At 41.7% G+C, this 24,277-nt stretch overlaps 1 protein-coding gene across 1 annotated transcript in view; it reads left to right on the top strand.

Moving 5' to 3' along the window:
• The first annotated feature begins 379 nt into the window (after window positions 1-379).
• dpysl5a (dihydropyrimidinase like 5a) overlaps window positions 380-24,277 on the top strand; it is a 50,320-nt gene continuing 26,422 nt past the window's right edge. Inside the window, exons 1-5 of the mRNA XM_060934116.1 lie at window positions 380-495; window positions 2,077-2,345; window positions 21,737-21,895; window positions 22,043-22,222; window positions 22,318-22,386. Of these exons, the coding sequence (XP_060790099.1) occupies window positions 2,085-2,345; window positions 21,737-21,895; window positions 22,043-22,222; window positions 22,318-22,386 (669 nt within the window). The 5' untranslated portion in view covers window positions 380-495; window positions 2,077-2,084. The remainder of the gene's footprint in view (window positions 496-2,076; window positions 2,346-21,736; window positions 21,896-22,042; window positions 22,223-22,317; window positions 22,387-24,277) is intronic.

The raw sequence follows: 24,277 nt of genomic DNA, 5'->3' as shown, positions 1-24,277 counted from the left end.
TTAAAGCTGCTGAGGTAAACTACAGGTGTCAGTTCACTGTTAGCTTTTCCACACACTCGGTCTTCTTTCAGTATCCTAACCGACTCTATTATCAATTTCTGTAACAAATCAACTGTAGTTATATAATTATGTCGGGTTTATTAGTATTTTTTTTTAAATAATTTGTTTTAGCTAAAGCTAACCTAAGAGTTGACTAGCTCTATGCACGCGCGTCTGAAAACCCATCCCCCTTTGAAATCGCACAATGGTACGTACCGAGGGTGACAGGACACACCCAGTGCGCGTTTTGATTGGCCGCTCAGACAGCCATCTTCGCACATCTGTTTTGTGATTGGTCAGCTAGTGGCTCGCGCTTTGTGGATGCTGCGGACGTAAGGTTTTCCAAGCTGGAGCGGCCGGGAGCATCTGTGTGCGGGTGTCAGCCAGCGTTATCGTCTCTCTCTCTCTCACACACACACTACTGAAACACTGCTTTTTGGGAATATAACAAAGGAGGTAAGCCTGTTTTTTTTATTATTATTAAATATAGCTCATATATTCATGTTGTTTTGGAAGACGTTGCCTTGGTGAGGCTGAGTGACAGTTGAGTTCCACGGCTCGAGCCTGCTTTCTGTGAAAAGCTGCCATCAGGGTTTGGTTCCTGTCTGCACTCGGGTCCGCCCTCTATCCGGATGTGACAGGATTTAATTTCACTCTCGGTTTGTTGTAAACGTTAATCAGAAGTGTTTGGACTGAAATGTACTGTAGCACAGTGTTTAGTTTTACCTCAGGAACAGAGCAGCTGGCCGCAGAGCTATAAACATGATTGATGAAGCTCCAGTCGAGATGGCCGTCCAGACCTCATCTTCCAGTCAGAAACATGGACGCCTTGTTTCCACTGGGCTTTTACAATCCACATTCATGCATTTATCAGGATGTGTGCTGAGCATCCTGCCATCTAATGGAAGTGGAAGGGCTGGGCCACTCTCCCTCCCTCTCTCTCTCTCTCTCTCTCTCTCTCTTTCTTTGTGTGTCTCCATAACATCCATGTGGAATGCAGCTTGACATTTACACACAGTGCATCTGAAGGAAAAGCTTCTTTTTCTTCTTTGCCACATCATAGAAATGGACCATTTTTAATACATTTCGATTCAAACCTGGGCACAAGATGATTTTTCTCCACAGTCAGTGAAAGCAGGCACTTTAAATCACTAACTATGATGTGTGGCAAAAAATCTGCCTGCATGAGCCATGGCAAGGAACAAATGTGTGACTAATTTGTCTCTGAGGTCTTCAGAGGTGACATGGATGTAGCATGTGGACTGTTCCGCTGCTGCTTGCTTAATATAGTTCAGACAGAGGCGTGAGGACACACCCATCTCCGCCCGCTCCCTGGGCTGCCCGTCCACCCCACCCAATCGGGGCGGAGAGAAGGCTTGTGGGAGGGGGGTTGGTGTGTGTGTTAAACTGTACCCTCTTTCCATGACTTCACCTTAAACAGCCGAGTGGAATCGAAAGCTCCTCTGCTTTGCCACACCTCTGTACTCGATACTGTATAATCTGGGTCAGAACCACCCTGACATACGGTACTGCATCACAGTTTCTTTATAAGCACTGACGCCGCTGTTTATCCTGCCAGATGATGGGATTTGTTTATTATTGCGCCTGTGGGTCACATCATTAGCAATATGACGTACTGTAGTAATTCCACTGATTTATATTCACACTCGTATAATATCGATTTGCTGCAGTGCTTGGCCAAGTCAGTGGCTTTTGCAGTAATTAGATTTTATTATAGCTGTGCTTTAAGTCCGGTCCAAGCTGGGGTTATACGCTGTGGATTTAAACCTGGCTTTTATATTTTATAAGTCCCAGAGTCTTTTATTTTTCTAAGGCAAGCCTCACTGCACAGGAATGCTGGAATTTGGAAAATTGCCTTCCAAGCCTATTATTAGTATTCACACGATTATGTTCTTGACTTTTCAACAAGGTTGTGGTACATGCCGTAAAAGAAACTGGCACGAGCGCCTTCAAAAGCGAAAAACGTTTTTATCCATTTAAGTGTAAAGATCGTTGGTCTTTCACCCTCTGTCGTAGGTGGAATCATGTCTGCTGGTCCGGCGACGGTGCGCATCCTCATAAAGGGAGGCAAAGTGGTGAATGATGACTTTACCCAGGAGGCGGATGTGTACATTGAGAATGGCATCATTCAGCAGGTGGGCAAAGAGCTGATGATCCCAGGTGGTGCCAAAGTGATCGATGCCACAGGCAAACTGGTGCTTCCGGGGGGCATTGACACGAGCGTCCACCTGCAGGAGAGCTTCATGAACGCCACCACTGCCGATGACTTCTACAGTGGCACCAAGGTATAGTGTGTTAACTTTGTGGTGTATTTATATCATATTTTGCAATTGTAAAACATCATGCTGTGTGCTGGTATAGGAAAATGGTGATCAACACCAGGGGTGTGTGTTGCAGCCCAGCACAAAGCGGAACTTATTCTCCACTAACATCACATCTCGGTCTACTTCATGCTTTTTACCTATTTATAGTTACACTTATTCTTGTGCAACGCCTGCAAGACAAGTTAGTTCCTGTCATCACTTGGGTTATAGCAGCTGTAAACAGGCGTTCCCTCACTCGTCTCTGTTTTTAATTTTCTTCTGTTACAAAGCACTGACACTTTGGACTCCTTCCATAAATGTTAAGTAAACATTTTCTTACAGAATATTTCACCGTATCCGCTATGATATGTTTGTCTTTGATCTTCTATTAATCCATGTATTATTAAGCTTGTTCCCTGTGGTGAGTGAATTGTTGCTAGAAAAATAATAATATAATCAGAAGGTGCACATGAATATAAACCTGTCATTTCAGTTACAGCCAGGAATACGGTCAGAGCTGCTATTATAGAAAATTAATCAACACCTTCTGACTGGAATAATTAAAGATAAGGAATGTCTTGTATATTTAAACTCTGTTACGTAAATATAATATTTAAATAATATTGGATGGCATATCAGATATATTCCATTCAGCTAGCATGATATTGAACGAGTCGAAGATGAGTTCAATATCATGCTAGCTGAATGGAATATATCTGATACACCACAGAAAAAAAGCCATTATTATTATTATTATTATTATTATTATTATTATTACCTCGCCCGGGACAGAGTCCACCAGGGGGAAAGGTATTGTTTTCGGTCAGGTTTCTTTGTTTGTTTCTTTGTTGTTTTTTTTTTTTTTTGTTAATGATATTACAGGAAAACAGCGGGACCAATCTTCATGAAACTTTCAGGATAGATTTGGTCTCAAATAGAACCTCCAACATTTTGAGGGTCATCCGGTCAAGGTCACCAAAAAGGTCAAATTGTTTTTGTTGTGTCTACTGCCTCATATAGAGGCGCTAGCCACTATGTCATCGTGCTGTAAGAATGTAAGAGTGTAACAATCACGCATGCGCATACACGTCTTCCGATTAAAATGGCCGGTGAACGTATACAATTCGGTTCACCTTTCAAAATAAATGGACTAAGGCCATTATTAAAAAATGTTCTGTTGGGGGCGTCGTGGCTCAGGTGGTTAAGGCGCCATACCATGAATGCGGGCGACCCGGGTTCGATTCCGGCCCGAGGTCATTTCCCGATCCCTTCCCGTCTGTCTCTCTCCCGCTCATTTCCTGTCTCTACACTGTCCTATCTAATAAAGGTGCAAAAAGCCCAAAAAAATATCTTTAAAAAAAAAAAAAAAAATGTTCTGTTTCCAGTCCACCGGCCGGGTGAGTGCCGTTTGTGCGGTTGAAATTTTTTTTTTTAACGTCGGATTTTCGACATTTTTTTCAGGTTCATAAATCTAAAATCGAACTTGACATTTACACATTCCTAGGGCTTTCCACTAAGGCTTATACTAGCCAGCCATGACAAATAAGTAGCCAGCTGGGGGAGTAAACACAAAGTAAACTCCTGTGCACGCAGTTCCCAGGATTAAATGTATTTTCCACAGACCATTTATTTATTCACTTTACTCAAATACAAAGTAAAATGGCAGTAAATCTTCTTTCTTTTCTTGCGTATTGCATCATGAGGCGTTCCTGGCTTGTCTTATTTTCGGTGCATGACACATTCACGCAGCTGAGCATGCTATGAATTAACAACGACAACGGTCTGCAGTGGGGCTACACAATTAAACACTCAGCCAACATTTCTCCATTTGTGTATGAAAATACACTCCACCCACTCAGTTTGGTTTCATTTACAACCAACGGTGTCTTTTGATGCCAGCACGTAATTGAACGAGAGAAGACTGGTTTACCGGAGACAAAATAAGCGTTATCTCGGCTTCTGTTCCCTCCGACGGCCCCGACACACTACTGCCTCCACCGAGTGCGCGCGCACACCGCATGTCGGGGCCGCGGATGAGTTACTCTCCCTTGATCAACGAAGTCGGCGGGGAATTTGTGGTTATTATCGGTACAAACAGCGCGAATCAGAACTTAAATAAGTGCAGTTCAGTTGGACATTATTGTTAGTCCGTTAGATAAACATTTAATTTTATTAAAATTGAAAATTAATATTTAGAGCCTGTGGGCTACAAAAATAAGTCATTAAAGTAGTCGGCTGTATGGCCGGCAGCCGGCGCTTGTGGAAAGCTCTGCATTCCGCGCAGAATATAGAATTGAATCAGCTCTGCGCATGCGCCGTGCGGCACAAAAAAATGGCAGCCACCATGAAGGAAGGAGATCCGGAGTTTTCAAACATTTGCTTAAGTGTGAAATCACAAAATGGTATTCTAGCGAACAACAAAATAGTAAAGATTCAGAAAAACAAATCATTCAGTGATCATTTTAATAGTGTAATTTCATCCGAACTAGCCCTAACGGCCGATTTAGAACTACAAAAAGTCCGTGTGTCGGACATTAAGTACCTTTGTAAAAGTTTTACAAATGTTGCAGTCAGCATTTAAAATGCTAACTTAAAGTTTTTGTACAAGTTTCAGTTGATTAAACTGTCATATTTTATTAAATGTGTCTGCTTTTGTAATAAAAAAGTACTGAAAGAAAAAGCAAACACAGCATTGCGATTTCTTATCCATCCATATATTAAAAAAAAAAAATCCCTCCCTCCCGACTGAAAATTTTTTTGCTCACCCGGTGGACAGGAAACGGATTTTTTTTTTTTTAAGGATGGCCTAGACTAAAAAAAAAAAAAAATCGCTTTCAGATATGTTTATGCTTATTACAGAGGGAAAGTGCATTCCACTGAGCTCTAGCCCCAGGCCATTTCTGGGAAATAAGAGTTTGGGTCATGGCGAGAGCGTGTGTATGCCAACCTCGATTTGGAGGTTTCAGTTTCGAAAACTGTAAGATGTAAGAGTAGAATAATATAAAGTACAGACACTTGGTATATTTTACTTCTGTGATTTTTAAATTGTTCATTTTTGGATTGTGCTTCATTTTTGTGGCTACTGCCTCAGAGTAAATATATATGCTATAGTTACTGTATGGACATGGGATCAGAAATTTTTATTTATAAACAGTAGCCACATGTACCCATAGGGTACCTTTTTTTTCGCGATATCTTCCTTCATATTCATCTTAAGTGCTACCAGGCTAGGTTTGTTTTGCCTGGCAACGCTTGTTTATCTCATCTCATTATCTCTAGCCGCTTTATCCTTCTACAGGGTCGCAGGCAAGCTGGAGCCTATCCCAGCTGACTACGGGCGAAAGGCGGGGTACACCCTGGACAAGTCGCCAGGTCATCACAGGGCTGACACATAGACACAGACAACCATTCACACTCACATTCACACCTACGCTCAATTTAGAGTCACCAGTTAACCTAACCTGCATGTCTTTGGACTGTGGGGGAAACCGGAGCACCCGGAGGAAACCCACGTGGACACGGGGAGAACATGCAAACTCCACACAGAAGGGCCCTCGCCGGCCCTGGGGCTCGAACCCAGGACCTTCTTGCTGTGAGGCGACAGCGCTAACCACTACACCACCGTGCCGCCCCCGCTTGTTTATTAATTATTATTATTATTATTATACATACACATTCCTTTCGGGTGTTCAACGCGTCTTTCTCTTTCAGAATTCTCTCAAACTCTTCCGTATTTAACGAAACAAACCTGGTAGGCATGTTTGTTTTACAAATTGTCACAGTCACTTGCTAGCACAGAAGTTTTACATCTCCGACATGTCTCTTTTCCAGTTTTTTGATGTCCGTTGGTATGTTTTTCTCTTGTAAACATGCGTGAAGAATATCTAATGATGTTCTGGTAGCCTTTAGGGTGTTCAGCGTGTCTTTCTCTTTTCCGGCGAACAAAGTAATGCTTCTGCGCATGTGCAGCAGAAAACTTTCTCATCAAATATTCGCATCAGCTCCAATGTGTGACATCATGTTGTCTTGACAGCCATGCAATATCGCAACCATATTCAACACTCATTCTCCATTGGGTAGAGTGATGTAATACATGTAGGATAAGCGATATGCTAACAATATTGCATGCTATCAAACCAAATTAATGAAACCCGCTAGAAGGGAATAGAATACGTGTTTTTATCCCATCGAAAAAGTATCCCGTATGTATCATAATTAATATTGGCTAGCTTTTTTCATGGTATATCAGATATATTCCATTCAGCTCGCATGATATTGAATGAATCGAAGACGAGTTCAAGATCATGCTAGCTGAATGGAATATATCTGATATACCACGAAAAAAGACAGCCATTATTATTTATTATTATACATAGACATTCGATGGAACAATTATAGATTTTACAAAAAGTTAAGAACGGGGGTGACTTACCAAAATTGAATGCAGATTCTGATCGAATGTAATTCACTGTTTTGTCAATCCACTGTACATGTACAAAGTCAAAGTTCTAACAATAAAAATGATACAAGTCCAAAAAGCCTGAACAACAAACCAACTTATATACAAGCTATATACAGATTGACAGTTCAAGTTCAAAGTTACTTTTGGTCGTAGTTAATTGTTACACTGCAGTTGTTCAAAACAAAAGGGCTTTGCTGAGTGAGGTCCACGAGTGAAGTCCTCTTGTAAAAGTCTCCGTCACTTTTCCTCATCTCCAAATAGAATTTTGACAATATTTCTGCTATTGCTCTCTTTTCCAGTTTGTCAATGGCTGTTGGTATGTTTTTCTCTTGTAAATATGCGTGAAGAATATCCAGTGAAGTTTTTGTAGCCTCTTGGGTGTTCCGTGCATCTTTCTCTTTAAATCTTCTGCTTTTAATGAAGCAAACCTAATGGCCATGTTTGTGTACAAACTATCTCAGTTACTCACTAGCGCGGAAGTTTTACGTCTCCGATGTGTCTCTTTTCCAGTTTTTCCATATATTTAATGCAGAAGATTAAATGCGTGAAGAATATCCAGTGAAGTTTTGGTAGCCTTTCGGGTGTTCAGCGCGTCTTTTAGTTTCAGTTTTCAGTTTGTTTATTTAGTGCTTAAGCCTAGCACTGGATCTTCTCTCTCTCCCGGCCGACAACGAAATGATTGTGCGCATGCGCAGCAGCAAAGTTTTGTCATTGGATTTTTGCATGAGCTCCGATGTGTGACATCGTGTTGTCTTGACAATGTGCAATATTATAACAATATTGCACGCTCATTCTCCATTGGGGAGAGTGGCGTAATACATGTGTTATTTACCAGCTGGGAGGTCCGTATGGTGAAATACCGTGACCGAGGTCTTGAAAGTACTGAGCGAGGCCCTCTGGGCCGAGGTCAGTATTCAAGGCCGAGGTCACAGTATTTCACCATACGGACCAACCTTAAACTGGTAAATAATATATTTATTTTTTTCTTTACCAAATTCTAACAGAAAACGAGAGCGCCTGAAAGGGAAAACTGAGCCGAGCCGCCATTTTGAATCCTCATTCACGGCTGTAATGCAAATTGCTTCCTCCTCGGTATGCAAGTGCACTTCCATGGCAGGAAAAAAACTACATTTTGCCGCCTATGTAGTCCCCTATTTACACAAATAGGAGTCATTCAGGATTCAGCCATGTTTTTGCTCGGCGTTAGCAACAGTTAGAGGTTTTTAGCTTTCTCCTGAAATGTTTTCTTTTATTTCTTCTTCCTCGGGGTAGTAAAACTCGCTTTCGCTGTGAAGACTGTCGTTATCGCTGTCCATGCTGTAAAATTAATGCTATTCTCCTGAGAAATGCTGGCAAAAATTTATAAGATTTTTGATAATCTTATAAATAAATCTTATAAAAAAAAGATAAATGTTGACAAAAAATGCTGCTATGTTTGTTATTGTTGTGAACGAGCGAGTCACCAGAGGTCCGTAACCGGGGTCCATAACTGGGGTCTGTATTGTAGGATACGGACCCGCTCGCCAGCCAATCAGAGTGCAGGATTTGATGGAAACTGTACCGTGAAAAAAATAAATGGAGGATACCTGATATGATGACAATGCTGCATGCCATCAATAAACCCGCTAGAAGGGAAGAGGATACATGTTTTTGTTCCATGGAAAAAGTGGCCCGTGTGTATAATAATGGATATGCCAGTGAATTTGGGGAGCTTAAAGGGTTAAGGTTTTTATTATTATTATTATTATTATTATTCCACAGGTTATTGTTATGTTGCATGTTTATAACAGTTGTATTTATATTAAAGTAGTTCTAACTTGCTTGCACACCCTGTACAGTGATTTTGGGAAAGTATTTTCATTTCCTAGGCATGAAACACTCTTGTTATGTTCCAGGCCTGCTATTAAAATCTTCCGTTTACGTAGTAGAAGAGCAGTTATTTCACATGCAGATGTCTTTGCTTTCATTGAGGCAGATTCCACTCCACTGACTGTGTTGTGAAATTGTATCTGATGTCTTGGTGGATGAAGCCATAGATGTCTGGGGCCAAAGTAATACATGGATGGATTTTTTTTGGCCTCCACACTAGGGAGGCCTACCATCTGCTGGGTCTTTCTCCTCTAAAAGCCCTGTGAGCTTTTATTCTTGAGTGGCATGGTGTGGCCGGGGCTCTCAAATTACTGGGAGGATACAGCAAGAATCTGACACTCAGAAAGGCATAAAATGTATTTTATTGATCCAAAAACATTCAAAAAAAAAAGAAAAGGCCAGAGTCTGGGTTTCACTCTGTGATGTAATGCATTCAGAGTTTTCTATTTTATAATATTGTGCATCTTGGTTTGATTTTAACCCAGAGCTACTTTTCTAGTGGTGGTGTATACGCAGCTCCTCAGTGTGACATCATACCATCATACCAGGCTGCCCCGTCCAACCTAATCCCATGGGTTGGTTAGCAAACACTGAAAGGCGAGAGCATGGATGATTCACACACATCTAAATGCGTGCGCGCACACACTTGCGTCTGAGAACACTGTCACGTTTAAGATGACAAATGAATCAGTTGTTATCTGAACTGTGCTTGTTAGACACTGGCGACACAAGTGGTCGTCCCCCCACCCAGCCCTCATTACTGCTGTGATCTTAGCCAAGCACAGACACACATGCAGATCAGATTCTGTTACCATAGATACAGCGGGAACTGCTGCAAAGACTGCTGCAAAAGCCTTTCACTCGCACCATTGTACAGAGAGACAATAGTGCTGAATTCCACGCCCCTCTCCGAGGACACTGGTCCATTCCCCTGCGCCAACTGACAGATGGAAGAAGACCCTCACGCAATGAAGTATTACGGCAAAGCTCGTTTCTCTTATTTTTCATACCGTTACAGCTTACTGTAATGAAGTGAGCCTGGATTCAGAAAATAGTGTAGTGACTACTGTATATCATACTGCATGTGGTCTGTTAATCGTTTATTCTTTACCATGACTGTTATTTTAAAATTGAATATATTATTTGGCATCACTAATGATTTTATATTTTGAGTAATTTCTTTTTCAAATGCATACAACAAGTAATTGATTACTCAGAATGTAAATAACTAGCCTGACCCATGTGTGAGACTTTTTTGCTTTACTTAACAACACCAATACCAAACATACAATTTTCTTTTTGGGGTGAGATGGGGGGGGGGGAAAGTAGGCAGCTACTATAAGATTATATTATTATAATAATGTTACTATCAGGGCGGTACGGTGGTGTAGTGGTTAGCGCTGTCGCCTCACAGCAAGAAGGTCCGGGTTCGAGCCCCGTGGCCGGCGAGGGCCTTTCTGTGCGGAGTTTGCATGTTCTCCCCGTGTCCGCGTGGGTTTCCTCCGGGTGCTCCGGTTTCCCCCACAGTCCAAAGACATGCAGGTTAGGTTAACTGGTGACTCTAAATTGACCGTAGGTGTGAATGTGAGTGTGAATGGTTGTCTGTGTCTCTGTGTCAGCCCTGTGATGACCTGGCGACTTGTCCAGGGTGTACCCCACCTTTCGCCCGTAGTCAGCTGGGACAGGCTCCAGCTTGCCTGCGACCCTGTAGAACAGGATAAAGCGTCTAGAGATAATGAGATGAGAGATATTACTATCATATTTAAATGATTGAATGTTTAAGGCTATAAGCAAAAGTATTGCTATACTGTATATGTATATTTGTATGCAAGATAAAAATACTTTTTCTTTCTTAAAGGGGCAATTTGTAAGAATTTTAATGTAGAAATATTCAACAAATTAACTAAAATGATGGGTGGCACGGTGGTGGAGTGGTTAGCACTGTCACTTCACAGCAAGAAGGTTCTTGGTTCGAGCCCAGTGGCCGATGGGGGCCTTTCTGTATGGAGTTTGTACGTTCTCCCCATGTCCGTGTGGGTTTCCTCTGGCTGCTCTGGTTTCCCTCACAGTCCAAAGACAAGCGGTTAGGTTAACTGGCTACTCTAAATTGTCCGTAGGTATGAATGGTTGAGAGGAGAAAACCTCTATAAATAATCCAGTAGAAGGCAACGGGAAACCACTAGTGTAATTCTTCCCTAGAAACTTTGATGACTGGAGCGGTCAGAGCGGCCACATCATCTCCGTTTCCGTAGCCCTCGGCCTCTCACATAGCTAGGGTTACAGTGGGGGGCTAGTCCTCTGGTAACCGCGAGAGTTTGACTCCCCATTCGCTTCTGTATTGCAGCCAGACAGCAGTATGTACCATTTTTATGATGGTCTTTGGTATGACCCAACCGTGAGTAGAACTCGCGATCTCCTGATCGAGAGGCGGACACGCTAACCACTAGGCCAACTCGCGGTGAATTTATCATTTAACCCCTTATAATCCAACTCCTTACATTCATAATGCATTCTGTTGTAAAGCATTTACAAGAGTCGGGAATGTAATTCTGGGTACAAAATTCTTAAGAGGTAAATGACCCAACATTCAGTTAGGCCAAATGGCTTCCTATTCACGACATGCTCACTACACAGAGTGTAGCATAATGGCGTTGTAGAATTTTAAGAGGAACACCTCCACACCTGCTCATTAGGGTGCATCAGTTGCCCTCACTTTCATAAAATCTGATGCATTTTTGTTTGGGTGTTCCTTTTCACCAATAGACCCCTTCGCATGTTTGTAACAAACTGACCGTTGCCAGGATGCGCGCACAGCCTGGACCCAGAAACAATGGCGCTGCCCATAGACCGGCATTATGAGCTGTCAGATTATGCAAAACAATTGTCGTTACAAGATCGAGAATGCTACATAAATAAGTTAACTCTAACAAGTGGACATCTCCTACCGGATCCGCATTTAATTAAAGAGTGGACGGACGATGTTAGTAAGTTCCCTGGTATACAATGGCCAGATATATACTCGTACCTTATTGACAAGACTTCAGTGTACACCCACGAAAAACTTCGTGCCTACAAGTCTTTAGACGCATATGATTGTTATGTGCGGGCATGTACAACTTGATTAACAATGGGACATTCATATTCATTTTGTTTTAATCAAATTATGCCAGTGACGTGATGGCAATGTGGCTTTAGCTACAACAGCAAATACCAACACTAAACAGCAATTTGCAGGAGGTAATGGCATGAAAGGAATGATAGTGTAAAGAGTGCAGCTAAGAGCACTGGCGGCTCGTTAATAGGGGCGATTTGGGCGACGCACTCCCAAATAGGGAGGGAGATTTTTTTTTTTTTATCTACTCCTACTACCACGGCAACAGTAATGTCATTGTCCAATCAGGCTAAGGTCGCGCCTGGTGTAGCCATGCCCTTTTGGTGCGATTTCTGTCAGGTTCAGATTTGCCCCAAAATCTCCCATTGACACTAATGGTACGTACGTTTTTTTTCAAAAATCATGCTCCCAATGCATTTTCTATTAGGTTTTATGTGCTCGCACAAGCAGCGTGCTTGCGTCATACGCCTGTTGCGCCGCGCAAGTGTTGCCAAATTGGTTTTAAGTGCATTTTGGCGGGTTTTGAACATAATTTTGGGCTGGAAAACGCAACTTGCGCGGGAAATGTGTGAACATTCAATGAAGATGGCGGCGAGTGTTGAGTGCAACAATACGATAGTGTCTCTGAAAGAAGTTCCCTTTAGTCGTCGTACCAATGAGGAGAAAACGGCAATCAAACAGCTAGGACCTCCTAGACCGAATTTAAACATCAAGCAAGTGTCTACGAAGGGGGAAAAGACCTACTCAAGAGGTTTTAACAAGAACTGGTACCACCAGAAAACTTGGCTAGCTGGCTGTGATGTAGTCAATGCTCTTTTTTTGCTACCCTTGCGTTCTCTTCCACTCTGGAAGTAGCACAGCAGACGGTACAGTGATATCTGATATTTGAATTTACTAGGCAAAAGTTGTGTGTGTGTGTGTGTGTGTGTGTGTGTGTGTGTGTGTGTGTGTGTTACCAATGGCAGTTGTTTTACCAATGGCAGTTTAACATTGCCATGTTTGGAATATTTCAGTAGCCTCAAGTTCTCTCTGACTTGGTGTAAATTAAGCATATTTTCTGTTTTTATATATTGTACAGTATATGTGTTCATTGGAGCCAGCAGCACCTTACCTTTTTTCCAACTTGTTAAGCCAAGTTGCACTGACTACAAAACCTTGTGTAACCTTGTGTGTATATAGCTAAATAACTAAAGCCTTTTGTGTTCATTGACATGCTTGTAATACTTTAAATTTCCTCTTAAGGCATGGCTTTCTGGAGGAATTCTTGGGGGGGAAAAACTGCAGAATTTATTTAGAATTATTATTTGTTGTTAAAATGGTGCAATTCCATATAAAAAAACTCCACATAATTAAGCTGCACATGTTTGTTTGATGATTATGCTTTTCTTCATCTTTTTCAAAACTTAAATAAACACTTGTTTTGGATTTATATCCTGCCACTTTAATTGCATTCTTTAGAATGAAGAAATTAGAATGTTTATAATTAAGAATTTGTGTCTACTTATTATATAATACTGGAAAAATATGAGAAAATAAATGAGTAATGTAATATTAATTGATTGCCAAATGTTTTGCTTTGAAGGCTTCACAATGAATCTTCCTTAGTTTTAGCCTGGCAAGCCAGACTAAATGTGAATATTTGCCACTCGTAGGCAAAAATATTTTTGGCCGCTAGGTGGGTGGGTCTAATTTACTAGGCTACCTTAGTTTGCCACCTTTAACTTGTTCAGTGTTGCCACCTAGTGGAGAGAAGAGATATTGTCTATATTGATATCTGAATTTACCAGGCAAAAACAAGTTCGGCCAATTGATTTGCTACCTAGGTCAATTTACTTCAGTCCTGTGGACATTTACGGTCCATGTAGACATAACGGGGGAAAATTGCCCCCCCTGAAAAAAAATTCAGGAGCCGCCACTGGCTAAGAGAAATCAGAGCTGCGTAAAAAGCGAGAGGCAGAGAGCAGAAATGAAACTGAATGGGGCGGGAGCTAGGCTAGAGCAGTCAACGCAAGTTGGCATTTAGAGTGAGGGCACACAATTTTACCTTTCCATCCTTGCTTTAAAATTGTGATTTTCGGCATACACAAATAATGATGGCACAAAATCTGGACTGCTTGAGTCAAGCGAGACCTCTCCTACAAACAAAATTGCATGCAAAGCTAAGTTAACATGCTAACAATATTCATTACATTGTGTAACTATAACCCAGATAATCAGACAAACGTTACCAAAGTATTTTGCTACATCAATAAACGAAGACTAGAAAGAATAAAAAAGAAAGATTTAATAAATAGCCTGATCTTACCTGTGATGAAGTGGGCGCTGCAAACCCGCGCATTTTTGATAGTGCTTTCATCCCAGTCTACACGTTTGATGGCTTGTAGTCATAGACGTTGGCGATTTTTTTGGAATGGGTGAGATCCTGCTGGAATTCTGAACATTTTAACCCCATCACTGCTACGATTCTGACACCCGACAACACAACAACTAGGCATTTCTGAGTCTTTTTTGGGTCCAGGCTGTGCGCGCAATTTCCGCTTACGTATGAATGACGTTTACTGCGAAGGGGTCTATAAAGACATCCTGTAAAATTTTTTGACCATATTCAAAAGTCTAATGGTGGCACCATGAGGTTCATTTTTTGCCAAAAAAGGCTTATTTTATGTTTTCGCGTAAGGTTTGAATCACAATGTTGGACTCCATTTATTGATTTCTTGTGAGCCAGAGATCATGTTAAGAACCTTTGCAAGGGATTGAGAAGCATTAATGTGATTCATAATACATTTGTATTGTTTAAAAGTAGTTGAACAATGATTCAATGAACAGCTCAAACTCAAACTGTGCTTGATAATATATTTAGAATATGTACTAAAAATGTGTATCTAAGATATTTGGTATACTCTATAAGGTGCCATAATGTTTCATGAAAAATGATCAAAATTTTGTCATAAAAGTCATAAAATAGCAACTTTTTCCATAACTTTGAGCTCCTGGTGCCACCATTAAACTTTTTTGAATCTTGTCCAAATATTTCACCCAGTGTGTTTTCTTACCAAAAGGAACATAAAAACAAAAATGCATCATGATCAGAGGAACTTTTCATTTTTAGGGGGCAACTGATGCACCCTACTGCTCATGCATGCAATCACCCGATCATGTGGCAGCAGCACAATGCATAAAATCATGCACATGCAGGTCAAGAGCTTCAGGTAATTTTCACGTCAAACATCAGAACGGGGGATAAATTGTGATGTCGGTGCCTTTGACTGTGGCATGATTGTTGGTTCAAGAAACCGCTGATCTCCAGGGATTTTCGCACACAAAAGTCTGTAGAGTTTACACAGAGGGAGTACGGGGGGGGGGGGAACCCAAACCATCCAGTAAGCAGCAGTTCTGTGGATGGAAACGCCTTGTTAATGAGAGAGGTCAGAGGAGAACGGCCAGACCGATTTGTGCTAACAGGAAGTCTGCAGTAAGTCAAATAACCACTATTTACAACTGCGGTGAGCAGAAAAATGTTACAGAACACACATGTTGAACATGTGGCAGATGGATTACAACCCGGAAGACTACATCGAGCTCCACTCCTGTCAGGAATTTGCAGCTACACTGAGCACAGGTTAACTGAAACTGTATAGTTGAAGATTAGAAAAAGACCAAGGGATGTTTTTCCGAACTTAAACTGTCCAGTTTCTGTTCGATATTCTCATATTTGATGTAAACATTAACTGAAGCTCTTGACCTGCACGATTTTATGTGCATGATCGTGGTGTTGTCACATGATTGGACTGGCTAATCGAATGAATGACCAGGTGTAGAGGTATTCATAATAAAGTGGTCAGGAAGTGTGTGTGTTGCACTAGAGGGCCAGAATGCCATTTGAGGTTCATGTAGCAGGCATGCATAAATATTAACTCACTATTGTAGAGTGCGGCCGCGAGGTGGCCTAGTGGTTAGCGTGTCCATCTCTCGACCGGGAGATTGCGAGTTCTACTCACGTTATTTAAATGGTACCTTCTGGCAAGGCATGCTGCAATTCAGATGCGAGTAGGGAGTCAAACTCTCATGGTTACCAGAGGACCAGCCCCTCCCACTGTAACCCGAGCTATGCAGTACGTGAGAGGCCGAGGGCTATAGAAATGGAGATCTGTGCCACCCGGTGTGCCTTAAGGGCCTGGTTAGTACTTGGATAGGAGACTGCTTGGGAATACCAGGTGCTGGCACAGGAAGGACTTTGATTGTAGAGGGTTCTTTTTGTTTCATGCAGAAGATGTAGGTACTGCAAACTTTATGCGAGTGAAAAGTGCTGGCCAATCAGATTGTTCACTGTGGTACAGACCTTGCCATGCTTGGCACCCACAGTCAGTGCCAAGCCACAAGCTGAAATCAGTGTGTAGTACTAAAGCCATAGGCGGCACGGTGGTGTAGTGGTTAGCACTGTCGCCTCACAGCAAGAAGGTTCTGGATTGGAACCCAGTGGCCGACGAGGGCCTTTCTGTGTGGAGTTTGCATGTTCTCCCCGTGTCTGCATGGGTTTCCTCCCACAGTCCAAAGGTACACAGGTTAGGTTAATTGGTGGCTCTGAATTGACCGTGAGTGTGAATGGTTGTTTGTGTCTCTGTGTGTGTGTCAGCCCTGCGATGAGCTGGCGACTTGTCCAGGGTGTACCCTGCTTCTCGCCCGTGGTCAGCTGGGATAGGCTCCAGCTTGCCCCCCGCAACCCCGCACAGGATAAGTGGTTACAGATAAAACAAACAAGTAAAGCCGTATTAGTTTTTCTAGCAACTTTTAAAAATGATAATGAAGCTAAGGCACAGAACTGGCCTAAAGTCTGCATGCACTTTCCTCTGGACAGCTAGACTTGCTTGCATTTTGAGGACATCCCCAAAGCAGTCAACTGTCCTGAATGTACACACAATGTTTTGGGAGAATTATCTGATAGTGTTTTGTAGTGTAAACCTGTATTTTGTTGTATTATTATTGTGTTGTGCCAAATTGTGCACTTCACGTTCTCTCTACTTTTCCTAACACTAAAGTATTGCCATACTTGACTTTTTTGTTGTAGAGTGATAGGATGATCGATGGGGCTCAGGGTCCTGAGCTCGGCCTACTGTCTACATGGAGCATGTTCTCCCCATGTGGGTGTCTTCTGTAGGGCTGTGCTTGTTTGCCATCAGTTGCTCACGATATCGTATATCGAGTTAAATGATGTCTTTAATGTATTGTAAGCAGAGGGCGCGAATACGTTTGGCGCCAAAATTATTCAATCAATGAGTCTCGAGACGAGGCCATGGAGACATGGGGGACGTAATTAGCGGCTTGCAGCGTCTGTAGCAGAGCGCATTGAAACTTAATCTACTGATAACAACATACCGATTAAGCCACTTCCAGTTGATATTATCCAAGCAAACTTCAGATTTGGGTCACCAAATGTCTAAAGATGTTATCTACTTCGTCATTTGTTGTGTTTCAATAACAAAAGTCGGACAATAAAGGCACAAATGACAGAGATATTGGATACTAATTAGACAACAAACAGCCATTACGGCATGCTGCTGCCTTAAGACACTGATTCTGATTGGCTGGCTTATAATAATAATAATAATAATACATTTTATTTATAAGCGCCTTTCAAGGTACCCAAGGACACTGAACAATAAAAAACAAACAATAAAAGCAGAACAATAAAATAACAACAAATAATAAAATAATAAATCAATAATAATAATAATAACAACGTAATTAAAATCAAAGAGGAAAAGCCAAGCTAAAGAGATGTGTTTTTAGCTGTCTTTTGAAAGAGGACAGTGTTGAGCATTGGCGCAACGCTAGTGGCAGGGCATTCCACAGCTTAGGGCCATTTACACTGAATGCCCTGTCACCCATAGAACAGAGCCGAGAGTAAGGGACTGCTAGAAGATGGGCATCTGTGGAGCGAAGATTTAAAGATAACTGATATGGAGTTAGGAGATTTGATAAATAGAGAGGGGCCAGGTTATGTAGGGATTTGTAAACAAGTAAGATAATTTTGTACTGAATGCGGTATTTAACTGGGAGCCAGTGCAGGTTATATAGAATAGGAGTGATATGATCCCAGGGCCTGGTGTGAGTGAGTACCCTAGCAGCTGAGTTTTGGGCATATTGCAGCCTATTTAGTCGCTTGGCTGGAATGCCATCGAGCAGGGCATTGCAGTAGTCCAGTCTTGAGGTGACAAAAGCATGTATAAGCGTTTCAGCTGCAGATGAAGTCAGTCAAGGAGGGACGGAGTTTGGAGAGACTTTTCAAGTGAAAAAAAGCTGTTTTAGTGATACTTTTAATGTGTGAGTCAAAAGAGAGAGTAGAGTCCAGAATAACACCCAAATTTCTTACTTCAACAGTAGTGGAAGTAAAATAACCAGGAATAGATAGCTGTGAGTGCTCCAATTTTTTTTCAAGATAGAAGGGGTGGAAATGAGGATGGCTTCTGTTTTGTCTTGATTTAATTTAAGAAAGTTCTGCACCATCCGGTTGTTAACTGCATTTAGACAGTTGACGAGATTGGACGGGGGGAGTGGGTAAGAGGGTTTGGTATGAATATAAATTTGGGTGTCATCTGCATAACAGTGAAAGTTAAGCCCATAATGCTGTATTATGTGGCCAAAAGGAAGGATGTATATTACAAATAGTAAGGGTCCCAAAACAGAACCCTGAGGGACACCATGAAGGAGGGGTGATTTCGGGGATCTAAAGTCTCCAATTGACACAAACTGTTCTCTCATGGTAAGATAAGATTTGAACCAGGCTAAAGAAGAACCAGTGATGCCAAGCAGAGTTTCTAAGCGACTCAATAAAAGATTGTGACATACAGTGTCAAAGGCTGCTGTAAGGTCGAGGAGAACAAGTATACTGACATGGCCAGTGTCAGCAGCTAACAGCAAATCATTGACAACCTTGACCAGGGCAGTCTCGGTGCTATGCATGGCCCTAAACCCAGACTGAGACTTCTCCCAAAGATTATATTCAGTTAAATACACCAGCCAATCAGAATGAGGGTTTCAAAAAGTAGTTTGGATGGAAAAAAAGGCTCATTTCTAGTGCGCATGCCCTGAGTAACTTGAAGCGCCATTTGTAAATAAAAATGTTTTTGGTTGGAACAGGTTGCAAGCATGAATTTCTGTCGATTTCTGGCATGAAACATGCTTTAAATCAAGTGAAAATTGATGATAACCTGCTACAGAACCGGGAGATATGCATGAAATATGTCATATATGGGATTTTCGATTTTCAAGTGAGTAAACGATATCGTATCGTACCCCCGAAAATCGTGCATGATCGAGTATCGCAAGCTGTGAGCACAGCCCTAGTCTTCTGGCTTCTCCAGTTTTCCACCACTGTCCCAAAATGCAAGCGTTTTTCTCTATAAAGTGGCTAAAAGTAATTGGGCTTTATTACTTAGGAATCAGTGCGGTGAGTTCTGGTAATGGATGTTGGCTAAAAATACTCAGTTAATATTTGCTGTCATTTGCATAATTATAATTATATTTTAAAAATGACTTTTAAATGTGAACATCAGATCTATATATCATATAGTGTGTTCCTTATTGATTAAAGCGGTGTAGAGATTCAAGCACCCTTAATGACGTGACTGAACCTGTATCTGGTTCATGAAACTTGTCCTGTGACAACAAAATGGGTGGGGATTGAAACGCAATTGATAAACCAGAATGGAAACAGTGCACACAGAACCTTTCAGCTTATGTCCATGTACAGTGGTGCTTGAAAGTTTGTGAACCCTTTAGAATTTTCTATATTTCTGCATAAATATGACCTAAAACCTCATCAGATTTTCACACAAGCCCTAGAACCCAGTTAAACAAATGAGACAAAAATATTATACTTGGTCATTTATTTGTTGAGGAAAATGATCCAATATTACACATCTGTGAATGGTAAAAGTATGTGAACCTCTAGGATTAGCAGTTAATTTGAAGGTGAAATTAGAGTCAGGTGTTTTCAATCAATGGGATGACAATCAGGTGTGAGTGGGCACCCTGTTTTATTTAAAGAACAGGGATCTATCAAAGTCTGAGCTTCACAACACATGTTTGTGGAAGTGTATCATGGCACGAACAAAGGAGATTTCTGAGGACCTCAGAAGAAGCGTTGTTGATGCTCATCAGGCTGAAAAAGGTTACAAAACCATCTCTAAAGAGTTTGGACTCCATCAATCCACAGTCAGACAGATTGTGTACAAATGGAGGAAATTCGAGACCATTGTTACCCTCCCCAGGAGTGGTCGACCAACAAAGATCACTCCAAGAGCAAGGCGTGTAATAGTCAGCGAGTCCACAAAGGACCCCAGGGTAACTTCTAAGCAACTGAAGGCCTCTCTCACATTGGCTAATGTTAAATGTTCATGAGTCCACCATCAGGAGAACACTGAACAACAATGGTGTGCATGGCAGGGTTGTAAGGAGAAAGCCATTGCTCTCCAAAAAGAACATTGCTGCTCGTCTGCAGTTTGCTAAAGATCACGTGGACATGCCAGAAGGCTATTGGAAAAATGTTTTGTGGATGGATGAGACCAAAATAGAACTTTTTGATTTAAATGAGAAGCGTCCTGTTTGGAGAAAGGAAAACACTGCATTCCAGCATAAGAACTTTATCCCATCTGTGAAACATGGTGGTGGTAGTATCATGGTTTGGGCCTGTTTTGCTGCATCTGGGCCAGGACGGCTTGCCATCATTGATGGAACAATGAATTCTGAATTATACCAGCGAATTCTAAAGGAAAATGTCAGGACATCTGTCCATGAACTGAATCTCAAGAGAAGGCGGGTTATGCAGCAAGACAACGACCCTAAGCACACAAATCATTCTACCAAAGAATGGCTAAAGAAGAATAAAGTTAAATGTTTTGGAATGGCCAAGTCAAAGTCCTGACCTTAATCCAATGGAAATGTTGTGGAAGGAGCTGAAGCGAGCAGTTCATGTGAGGAAACCCACCAGCATCCCAGAGTTGAAGCTGTTCTGTACGGAGGAACGGGCTAAAATTCCTCCAAGCCGGTGTGCAGGACTGATCAACAGTTACCGCAAATGTTTAGTTGCAGTTATTGCTGCACATGACCAAGTATAATGATTTTGTCTCATTTGTTTAACTGGGTTCTCTTTAAATACTTTTTGGACTTGTGTGAAAATCTGATGTTTTAGGTCATATTTATGCAAAAATATAGAAAATTCTAAAGGGTTCACAAACTTTCAAGCACCACTGTATGTATAATTTACATGAAACATGTCCTGATTTACTCCGGTGTTGTAGTAGTGAGCCAGTAAAAGGAAATCATATAGAAGGCTACAGTTATTTAAGATCCAAGAAAAAAGTAAAAAAAAAAAAAAAAATGGGGCTGGGTAGTGTTGCCACCTCACAGTGCCAGGATACCTTGTTTGATCCTGAGCTCAGGCCTTTTGCACGATCTCCTGATGTCTGTACAGGTTTCCTCTCGGTTATCCAGATGAATGATGAACAGTTTTTTATTGATCAGTTTTTTTTTTATCAGGTTCCCCCCCCCCTTCTTCCCCCAAGTTTTTATTTAGTTGTACTACTTTTTATTACTTTTATTCCCTTTTTGGGCACCTTTTTGTCATGTGTTATTGTTGTGTGTAAGGAGAGCAGCAAAGTAAGAATTTCATCGCACTGTCTGAACCTCCGTGTTTTTACTATGCATATGACGACAAACTTCTTGAATCTTGAATTTTTGGGATTAAATTGAAAAGCAAGTATTTTTCTGGATGGTAAAATATCACACTCAGATTTACACACAGACGACATTGATTCATTTCATTGCGGTGGCCGGAGGAAACCCACACAGACATGGGGCGAACATGCATGTTTGTGCATGATCAGATTTGACTTTCCACAACTTTGATTTCCACTGTGTTTTCATTTCCAGGCTGCTCTGGCTGGAGGCACGACAATGGTGTTGGGTCACGTGTTGCCCGAGAAGAATGAATCCTTGCTGGATGCTTATGAGAAATGTCGCTCTCATGCTGATGCCAAGACCTGCTGTGACTATGCTCTTCATGTTGCTGTGACCTGGTGGAGTCCCAAGGTACATATTTTCTCCGATTCTGTGGCATCACCATCCTACACTAGTGTCTCAATTTTGAGATAGTAGAGAGCTTAATGTGGAAATTGTAATAGTGTTTTAACCAACAAAGTTTTATCAGTCATGCATTTTGTAACTCCCTGTAACCAGGTGAGGGCTCAGATGGAGACACTGGTGAGAGAAAAAGGAGTGAACTCCTTCCAGATGTACATGGCTTACAAGGACGTGTACATGCTGAGAGACAGCGAGCTGTTCCAGGCCCTGCAGCACTGTAAGGACATTGGAGCCATAGCCCGTGTGCACGCTGAGAACGGAGAGCTGGTGGCTGAGGTTGGGAAAGTGTATCATCTTTCTCCTTTTTATTGTATTCTTTACAATTGTTCTGGTAACCTCACAGACTTTTTTTTTTTTGTCTTTCGTTCAAGGGTGCTAAAGAAGCATTGGATCTGGGCATCAGTGGACCAGAAGGCATTGAGATCAGCAGGCCTGAAGAGGTGTGACACTGGTGGCTGAATCCCAATTTTGTGTCAAACTTTTTGACGTGTAACACTACGTTCACACTGCAAGGCTTAATGCTCAATTCCGATTTTTTTGTGAAATCCGATTTTTTTGTGAGGTCGTTCACATTAACAAATATATGCGACTTGTATGTGATCCTCAGTATGAACGAAAAGCGACCTAAAAGTGTTCCGCATGCGCATTGCAGGATACGACGACGTCACACGCAGTGAGCATGGCCAGTGTTTACGGAAGTAACCTAAAGTTTCCTGTGTATGACAGTAGCCAGCATGGAGTACCTGGCGATGATGCAGTTGTTGTTGCGACGGAGCCAGAACATGCACAATAGCCTGATGTTAAGGAGGAGGTTGAAAAGGAAGAGGGCAAGGGTTTGGGCTCAGGCGTTCTGCGGGGTAGTGACTGCAACCTCCGTTCAAAGGAACATCAAAGCCATGTTGTTGTAACTTTTTTTGAGAGACCCGCCGCCTACTTCAGCGCAGAATAGTGACGTTTGTGGCTTGTTGATGACGTGTAAGTCGGATGAATGCGACCTGGCGGTTCAGACTGAAGTCGCATATGAAAAGATCGGATAGGAATCGGAATTAAGACCACATATCCAAACGGCCTGGGTCGGATTTGAAAAAATCGGATCTGTGTCGTTCATATTGTCAATAAAAGATCGGATACAGGTCACATATGGGCGAAAAAATCGGATTTGAGTCACTTCAGCCTGCAGTGTGAACGTAGTGTAATTGACAGGGATGAAAGTCTTCCGGATTTACCTGGAAATCCGGATATTTGACAAAACTCTTGAAAATCTCCGGTTTTCCGAATGGAGAAATTTATTTTCCGGATTTTTCGCATTCCTAGACGCGGTGTAATACTTCGCATCGTCCTTGCATGGGCGCGGTCCTTAAATAGCCCAAACATAGTTCATTGATTAAAGACAGGTGTTCTTTGTTAACGGCACACATGCCGGAGCTCATTAGGTGCGCGTGCCCAAGGCGCGCCTTCAGGTGCACGTGCTAAGGCGTGCAGGACTGACACCGTTCTGCACAACAAAATCGCACTAGAAAGCATGTTCAAGCTGCCAGTGGAGCTGCAGTCTTTTTAGTTGCGAATTACAAGTATTTCTTAGTGTTAATAATTCGCCATGTCAAAACAAGCAAAACTTTCCTCCTTCTTTCAACATGAAGAGAGGTAAGCAATTTATTATATATATTTTTTCCATCAAAGTTGCATTTTGTGGTTTCGAAGCTAAGTTTTAGTGCTGTTTCTAGAACACAACATCAAGAAAACGTGGAAGAAACAGCAATAACGGAAGAGCCGGTTTCTAAGCTACCTAAAACTAGCAATGGTAATTATTTTTTGTTACATAATGCACTCAGGCTGCCAGTCGGTGTCTGACCCCCCCCCCCCCGGGGTCGAAATTAAGCATGTACCGACGGACATGGGCAAGTCATTCTCATACTCGGGCAACAATAAAATTATCACTAGTTGTCCGTCGGACAACTGTGTTTGAATGTCTATTTTACTAAGCAAAATTAAGTTGTTGTGATTCTTAACAGAAACAGAACGAAAACTTTATTTTTCCCGTCTTCTCTTTCGTTTGTACTTGACTTTCGTTCGTTGCAGTAGTTGACGCTTCCATTCGCGAGATGGCACTACATGATATTATGATTATTCACACGAGGCGCCACTGTCACGTAGGCTAGAACGAACGAAGCATCTTTTCGGACTGATTTTTAATTCTGATTTGATCAGTTACACTTGACCATGATGACATGATGTTTTCTGACTGTTCAACATGTTTAATAGAAGATACTAGTAGTTATACCTAGTTGTTTTACTGTTCATCATGATGAAATAAACACCATATGAGTGTTT

This window comes from Neoarius graeffei, chromosome 11 (assembly GCF_027579695.1).
Source record: "Neoarius graeffei isolate fNeoGra1 chromosome 11, fNeoGra1.pri, whole genome shotgun sequence".
In the NCBI taxonomy this organism is placed as follows: domain Eukaryota; kingdom Metazoa; phylum Chordata; class Actinopteri; order Siluriformes; family Ariidae; genus Neoarius; species Neoarius graeffei.
Note: the sequence above shows the minus strand (reverse complement) of the source record. Positions and strands in the feature narration are given on the sequence as shown.